At 43.0% G+C, this 8354-nt stretch overlaps 1 protein-coding gene across 1 annotated transcript; it reads right to left on the bottom strand.

Moving 5' to 3' along the window:
* Nucleotides 1-6694: 6694 nt before the first annotated feature.
* LOC101535472 (DDB1- and CUL4-associated factor 12-like protein 2) lies at nucleotides 6695-7990 on the bottom strand. Its single transcript, XM_004590213.3, has one exon. It carries the CDS (start codon nucleotides 7988-7990, stop codon nucleotides 6695-6697), a length of 1296 nt encoding a protein of 431 aa, XP_004590270.3.
* Between the last annotated feature and the right edge of the window lie 364 nt (nucleotides 7991-8354).

The following is an 8354-nucleotide window of genomic DNA, read 5'->3' as shown; positions in this document are numbered from 1 at the left end:
CACTCTAGTATAAATGCTACTGAGATGAGGTAGTGGAAAGGAAGTGTTTATGAGAATAGCACTAACACAGCAAGCCAAGAGGAGGAACTCTAGGGACACAGAGATATGGGCAGGACAATAGTAGCAGAACGTATAACTGTTGGCACTGCACCCTGCTCACACCCAAAGCGCTTACCACAGCAATCCAGAGCATGACTGGGAACAGTGTGAGAGGAAGCCGCCATCAGGGGCATGGGAAACAGAAATGTTTCCACAGGCCACCACCCTCTCTCCACAGGAAACAGAAACCCAGATATGCTTTGGCATTGCCCTGGCCCACCAGTGCATGTCAGCTGGGAGGACAGAGCAAGCCATGGGTAGGCTTGGGAGCATTTGGGAAAGGGAGAGCTAAGTCAGAGCAGCATCACAAAGGATCCAACAGGGGAGGTGCTGAGAGCAAGGGGCCTCACAGGAAGGAGAAAACAACCTCAAGTTTCCTGCTACAAGTAGAAGCTTTCAACCACCTAGTGAGTCAGTGGCCCATGTGAGGAAATGCAATGGCAATTGCCACCAAGACTTAAGCCCAAAATGAAATAGACTTAATGAACATGCTCTCGAGAGGGATTCTGCAAACAGAACAGAAATATAGCAAGCACCAGCAACCACAGTTTCAGAAGACAGCAGAATTAATTGCCAAAATCACAGATGTGTGGTAACATTTGTCACGCATCTGTGTCTATTAGCACTGATCACCAGAAAGATAAAAAAGAGTGCTATAATTGATGACAAAAAATTAAAGACATTAAATGAGATTACAAAACATATATTTTGCTTTGATGAAAGTTATTATCTAAATGATTTCTCTCTTAACAGTCGACAGAACCCAAATGGAAATCTGAAAGGTGCTTGAACAACGGTACAAGCACAAAGCCAGCAGGACAAGGTGGAGTGAGGCACAAAGAACAGGAATGGGGTGACGCTAAAAAAGATGATGATGATAAAGGAAAAAGAGAAAGATGAAAAGGAATAAGAAAGCAGTGGTGATTCCAACCATTTTCTCCTAATTTTTACTTTCTGTTAGAGAGCTTTTTTACATGGTTTGCTAATGATTCTGGTCCACTTGCAGGTGGGTTAGAAGTGCCCGTCACAGATGATATTTGCAATGTCTGCTATAGCACTACTTGGTTCTTGAGGGGGATAAGGGCGAAGAAGGAGAGGATGACAATAAAACAAAAAGAAGGAGCAACAATGTGGAGGGAAATTTGAAAGCATTGCTGAGGAAGGTGACTAGCATGAAAGAGAAGAATGCAAAGATGAAGGAAAAAAGATGATTAATAGAGCATGATTGATTCCAGGATTCATTTTTTTCCCTGCATTTCTTGGGACCAAGTCACAAGCTACATATATTTAGAAGGTATGATACAATAACCTAGTGGTGAAATCCTCCATGATCCAGGATCCCTTATGGGTGCCAGTTTGTGTCCTGTCTCCATCCAGCTCCCTTTTTGTGTTCTGGGAATGCAGTGGAGGGCAGCCCAAAGCCTTGGGACCCTGCACCCACCTGGGAGAACCAGAAGAAGCTTCTACATCCTGGCTTAAGATCGGCTCAACTCCAGCAGTTGCAGCCACCCAGGAAGTGAACCAGCAGACAGAAGATCTTTCTGTCTCTCCTCTATGTAAATCTGACTTTCCAATAAAAATGAATCTTTCAAACAGTAGTTACAAATCAAGCAAAAACCATGATTAATACACACACAAACAACAAAAAAATATCAATACAAAAATCAATGTTTGCATTGTAGTCTCATGGAATTCAAGAAAAGTTAAAATTCACATAATCTGGAATTAAACATCATCTGTACAAAAAAGAAACTAACATGAAACTGTATTTGAACATTGTCATGAACACTTAAACAACTGAGAATAAAGAAGTGATATGGCCTAAGCACTGTTGTATGTTTCGCTTATGATATTTTGATATCAATGTAAGATATACTTGACATCACTAATTTCAAATCCAAGCAATAGAATACAATTTGCAAAATGCAAATTAGATTTTCCTTTAGAGGTCAGTTAGAAGGTAGAGCAATAATGCAGCAAAAGAGATCATGACAAACTGGGTGGAATTCAGTACATAAGGATTTCTTCCAAATGAAAAATAACAGGACATATCAGCAAGGTGAGGTAAAACAAAAATCTCACTCACAACTGTCAAGATGAATTTAAGGGAAAGACATTTGAAATGAGAGATTCACTTTTCAAATTCTAGTTAAAATGCATAAGTATTTCTTGGGTATCTAGAAGAGCACAAATTTTTGATTGTATTACACAGGAGATATATATCAATTGACACAAGATGTACGGGCAACCAGAATAAACATACTGTGAGGACACCTTGCGAAAATGTAATACTGATGGCTTCATAACAAATAAGCCAAACAAGAAGGCAGAGGTAGAATTCCATTGTTTTGGAATAATATAGTACGCAGTTGTGACAGGTATTAATTCAAAGGCAACTAAACAAATAAAAAGGAAAATCATGGAAACACAAAAGCCATATTACATTTACTATGGGTATTCTGAAATTTATTGGGAGCAATAATAAAATGGCAACTATAAATAGGGGAATTAGAAAAAATGAAAATAGAGGAAATTGACAAATGAACATAAGTAAAGGAAATACCACAATACATTCTCAGAATAAGGATATACAAAAAATGCTGAATGTAGAAGTACAATTTTTGAGATGATAAATCAAATATATATTCAAAGTCCCACTGAGTTCCAAAAGACAAACATAGGTTATGTGAAAGGTAATGATGTATAGTAAGCTCAGAAAGCTCTCAGAAATGAGGAAAGGAAAGCTAGCAGAAGAACCAAGGAAGGGTCAGCAAGGTAGACTAGTGGCTGAAGTCCTTACCTTACAAGTGTCGAGATCCCATATGGGCAGCTGTTCATGTCCAGGCAGCCAGGCTTCCCATACAGCTCCTGCTTGTGGCTTGGCAAAGCAGTCGAGGAAGGTCTCAAGCCTTGGGACACTGCAGATGCCTGGGAGACAGGGAAGAAGCTCCTGGCTTCAGATCCACTCAGCTCTGGCCATTGTGGTCACTTGCAGAGTATCAGCACAATGAAGATCTTCTTCATCTCTTCTCTTCTCTAGACATGTGATATTCCAACAAAAATAAATAAATGAATGTTTGCCAAGCCAAAGCTGGTTTTACTATGCTACATAAAACTGAACTGATAAAAGTTATTTCTGATCACTCGGCAACTGTGACCCACCAACATCTAGCACTGCAGCATTGCATCATTTAAGGCTAAGGTGTTGGAATGAGTTCCCCATGATGTTATCTGGCTGGGCCTCAGGAAGGAGCTCCTTTGCTGCTGGGTCCTTTTCTGCACAGATAATGGTCTTTTCTTCATATGATGTGTTAGGACACCCCTGTTACTATGAGGAAGTACCTGAGGCAGAGCACTTTATAATGAATAGAGGATTGTTTACTTCCCAGTTCAGGATGCTCAAATGTGTGCCTCTGGCATTGGCTCCGCACTGGGGCAGGCCCCAATGACTATGTCATGAGGTAGAGGGTGACATGGTAGGACCTTCTGATACAGAGAAAGACCAGGTGACAACATAGGAAGCTAGAGAGAAACTCTGGTCCCAGAAAAAATGTGTCTATTCAGAAGGTCATGGTTTCTATGCCTTCAATGCTCCGCACAAGAACCTACTACTTGGAGGCCCACTACCTCTTCATATTGGCACACACAGGCTCAGTAGTCCAGCGCATCAATTCTAGGGGGATATGTTGCCTTGTCCTAACCCCACCCCATGCCCAATGAAATTTTTCCTAATGTATAATCCCTCAAGAAAAGGCTCAGATTATTAGTTGTATTATTTGTTTTTTGAATGACCATGATTTTGTGGCTTCACTTCTGTAAAATGATGTCTTTTTTGAGAGAGTTCTTATTTTTTTTTTTTTGGAAGTCATCATTAGAGAGGAGGAGACACAGAGTGATCACTCAGTTCGTGATTCTATTTCAAAGAGATTTTCCAATCTTAGAATCTAAAAAAGTATTTGGAAAATCTCGCATGTACTCAACCTTATAAATTACATGTTTCAACAACACTTCTCAGTGTTTGGAAGCAATTGGTGTACTGTAAATAATTAAGGGATGAAGCTGAACATGATGCAGAAATAATTTCTGTAGAAAACGCTTTCAGAAAAATTAATTATACATTTGCCAATGAAAAGCTTCTTTGGCGATGCTACATAATATTTATGCATTTTCCATCATCTCCTAGTACCATATTCATCTTCCATTATCACTCACAAAAGGTGTATACTAACTTGTCAAAGCACTTTGGTCTGAAGTGAAAAGGAGCAACTAGGGCAAATTTTTAGGAAAACATGATGGTGGTAGCACTGGAGGCAGATATTTGGCAGAACCCTTAAGACACCACATGAGACGTCCACATCCCATAGTAGAGTGCCTGAGTTCAAATCCCATGTCTGCTCAGGCTGCCAGCCTCCTGATAGGGCACAGTCTCTCTGAGAGGCATATTTTCATGGCTCATGGAGCTGAGTCCCTGATACCTACTTGAGATACCTGGATTATGTTTTGCTCCCAGTTTCAGCCTTGTCACGTCCTGCCTGGACACTCTAGGGATTTGGGGAGGCAACCCGTGGTTGGAAGATCTTTCCCTTCATGTTGGTCAAACTAACAACAAGGAAAAAAATCAAACTGGCAATTTGAAGGGAAATTGAGACAAAACCAGATTCAATCTGAAATGTAAAGACTTATTTCTGGGAAACCTTGAACCTTAAGTCTCCAGAGTCAAGTACTTCCATTTGGTGCATATTCAGTGGTTGCCTTTCCGTTACCAGACCTTGATGGAGATATGAGAGTTGGAGACATGAAAGTCACATTTTCTGTTCTCAAGACATTAACAGCAGAGTCTGTAAAGCTTACATGCACACAATGTGCTTTACTGATAAAAACTGCACACACAGTGTGTGGGTCCTAAAGTCTTTACTTGTACCTAAATTTCTGAACCCACGGACAACACCATTCATTCCACTCATGATTCTGATATGCCACACCAGAGCACCACTTCAGTGCCAAAGCATTAAGGGGAAATGGACTTGGGGCCAACCGGGGGGGGGGGAGTTTGTTGGCTCAGCTTGTTTAGGGGCTGCCTAGAATACAGGCCTCCCAGTGGGGGTTGAATCACTTCCGAGTTGCTCCACTTCCCACCCGCCTCGCTGCCCATACCCTGAGAAGGAACAGAACATGGTCCAAGTGCATGGGCCCCTGGTTACCCCACATAGGAGTTGAAGACCCCGACCCTGGCTTCAGCCTGCCTATTGTGCTCCTTTTGGGAGTAAACCCAGGGAACATAAGATCTCTCAAGCTTCTTCCCACCACCAACGCTTTCTTTCCAATGAATGAATAAATCTTTACAAACATTAAGGAAAAACAGACATGATACAATACCAATTGCAAGAACAGTCATGCCAGCTTCAATGCAGAGCCACTTTCTGTTCTTTCTTTCAGTCATTCAGCATACAGTCACTCAGACACATTTTATGTTAGTTCACATTTTGCGTTTAACAGAGTCCCAAAGTACTTTCCCTCAAACTACTCCCAACTATTTAAAAATAACAAAATCTCTGAAATTCCTGAAATAACAATATTGCTAGTTGGAGATATACATAGCAAGATTTTTTCTTTTCAAATGAGTAGGAACAGCTCAATTTTCTTCTTTGCAACTTTATTTTAGGTAGAACAGGATTTTGAAAAGCATGTCCTAATATTTTACTAATATTACATTCAATATCAGGAATAGTCATATCAAATACACTGAATGAATATCCTAAACATATTCCCAAGTTGCCCACATCTTTCACATTCACACTTAGGAACGCTGCTTTGAGGGGTGGCACTCAGTGCTGGGCAGGATTCTTACACACACGTTAAACTGTAGGCAGAAATCTAGAACAGCAAGTGACTGAAGCTTAACATAAGACTGGGAATACTCAATACAATGCTCAATCTGAAATTCAGGTTAATTCAGGTAACTACACCCTAGGCAAGTATGAAGTGTTCTCATGAGTAGGAGCATTGATATGGATGCAAGATTGTAAGCTAATCTATTAAAAAATAGCATGCCTAAGGATCACAAATTTAAAATGAAATGTTTTCAGTACTAAGTAATCTAGAACGTCCAGTGCATTTTGGAAAGGGAGTCATGTGATAAAATCACAGTAAGATCTCCAGAGAATGGATCCAACCTTTTGCTTGGAAGATATCCTGATTATACACTGTATTAGGAATGAAAAATACTGATAGGCTATAATGAAATGCCAGGTTTGAGCAAAAAGAAAATATCATCAACTTTAAGAACAAGAGTGAATTCCCTTAATGATGCAGAACATGTGAATCATTCAGTGACAGAAATAAACTGAGATATGGCCAAGTTGTGGGGTTGGGTTGCACATCTGAAAAGCCAGTTTCTGTTGAGGGACAAAAGTCTTCAAAAGTTTGAATGATGAGAGGATCTTTCTATTTCTCTGCATGGCAGAGGGAGGGTAACATTTGGCCAATTCCTCCTGAAAAGCAAAATTACAGAATTAAAAAGCATGAACACAACACCGCAATGGAAGATAGAAGAGAGTAGAGTGGCTATGTGTACCTTGAGCAATAGCAGCCATCCTCAGATCCACAGGCCAGCATAGTTTCCATGGAGATTAGAAAAGGGAGGCCCCCCAGCCACAAAGAGCTTCATCTCTGGCCAGTTGTAACAGTGAGTGTACAGGGAAATTGGCAGTTGGTTCAAACCTACACTCTGGTATGCCCGATGGGTATCCTGGCTGATCCAGCCCGTGCTACAGGTGAGCTTGAGTATTCTCCTCCCGGACCCTGCAGAAGAGTCCTGGCCGACCACACGGCTGTCCTCTAGGAACTTGTGGGCACGGACGTCATAGAAGAGCAGGGAGCCATGCACCGTTCCCAAAGTGATAATGCCCTGGTAGAAGCTCAGTGAGCACACACTATCGCCAACTCTCTGGCAGTTCAGCAGCTGTAATTTGTGCTTTGGCTGGCGTGGATCCAGGAAAGAGATATAGGTCCTAGAAGCCACAGCATACAGAGAGAACTCATCGCAGCAGGTCATGCACACATTCCCTCCAAAATAGGGCATCCTGATAGAGAGCAGCCTGGACAGGTTGTGCTCAGGTTTCCAGAGGTGGAAATAGCCATCGTAGGAAAATGAACCCAGCTCCTGGTTCCTGCTGCTGAAGGCAAGGGCACAGACGTGGTGGTGATGTGGAAGAATATGTCTGTATGTGGAGTTATTTACCACATCTGCTGGATGGATGTGGCCATACATTTGAATGCCCCTGTTATTGTTCCAAGCAATGTTGTCACAGAAAATTTCAAGTTCCAACTGCCATAAAGCCAGGGTGCCATCATGGGAGCCGCTCACCACTACATTGTCACTCACCCAGGCCATGGCACAGATCTCACCCTTGTGGCCTTGGATGTCACCCAGGCACACAGGGTCCATGGTGGGCAGCTGGTACACAGCCAGGCTATTGGGGTTCTTGCCTCCTGTGGCCAGAAGTGTCTTGGAGGGATTCAGCTCAATGGCATGAATGCCAGAGCCAGGCAGTCTCCGGGCTCGTGCAGGCTCTCTGTCCACCATGAGGGGGCAGTGTGTGATCTGGCCCGAGTGCACATCCAGCCTGAACAGCTTGTTGCACTTGGTGCCACAAACCACCTCCCTGCTATTCAGCCATTGTGAGGCAAACACTTTGTCCAGGGTGCCCAGGTCGAGTTGGTGCTCCCTCAACATTTGGGGCAGGCTCCGAGCTGCGAGGCTGTGCAACTGGCTTTCAAAACCCCATGGAGCCCTGTGTCCCTGTACATCCACCTGGCGGTCCTGCAGGTAGTGCACCAGGGAACTACGTGTAGCTAGCCCAGTCACTGGCAGTCCCTTTCCATTCTCCATATACAAATCCTTTTAAGAAGAGCTAGTGGCAGTAGTTTCGATTTCAGAGCTTTCTGATTGCAGCTGCTTGTTTGCTACAAGGCCTTGGTTAGCAGCGAGCAAGGAGCAGCATAAGCCTGGGAGTCAGCATTGGTGTTGCCTTGGGTGGAGTGGCAAAGGAGATGTCTACACTGAGCCTGTGGCTGTTCTGTTTTGTCCAGGGCAGAGTCAGGGCAAGTGGCTGCTCTGTCTTATCCTGGTGTGCAGGTTTTCAAGAGCCTGGAAGCTGAATGACCTTTAGGGACTGTTGGTTGAGATTCAAATGGCAGTGGTGTCCTGAGAAGCTACTCAGCCCTGTGCCTCAGGCTCTGCAGGAGGTAGCAGA

The sequence above is a fragment of the Ochotona princeps genome, chromosome X (genome assembly GCF_030435755.1).
Source record: "Ochotona princeps isolate mOchPri1 chromosome X, mOchPri1.hap1, whole genome shotgun sequence".
NCBI lineage: Eukaryota > Metazoa > Chordata > Mammalia > Lagomorpha > Ochotonidae > Ochotona > Ochotona princeps.
The sequence above is the reverse complement of the archived record's forward strand: the minus strand, read 5'-3'. Positions and strand labels throughout refer to the sequence as shown.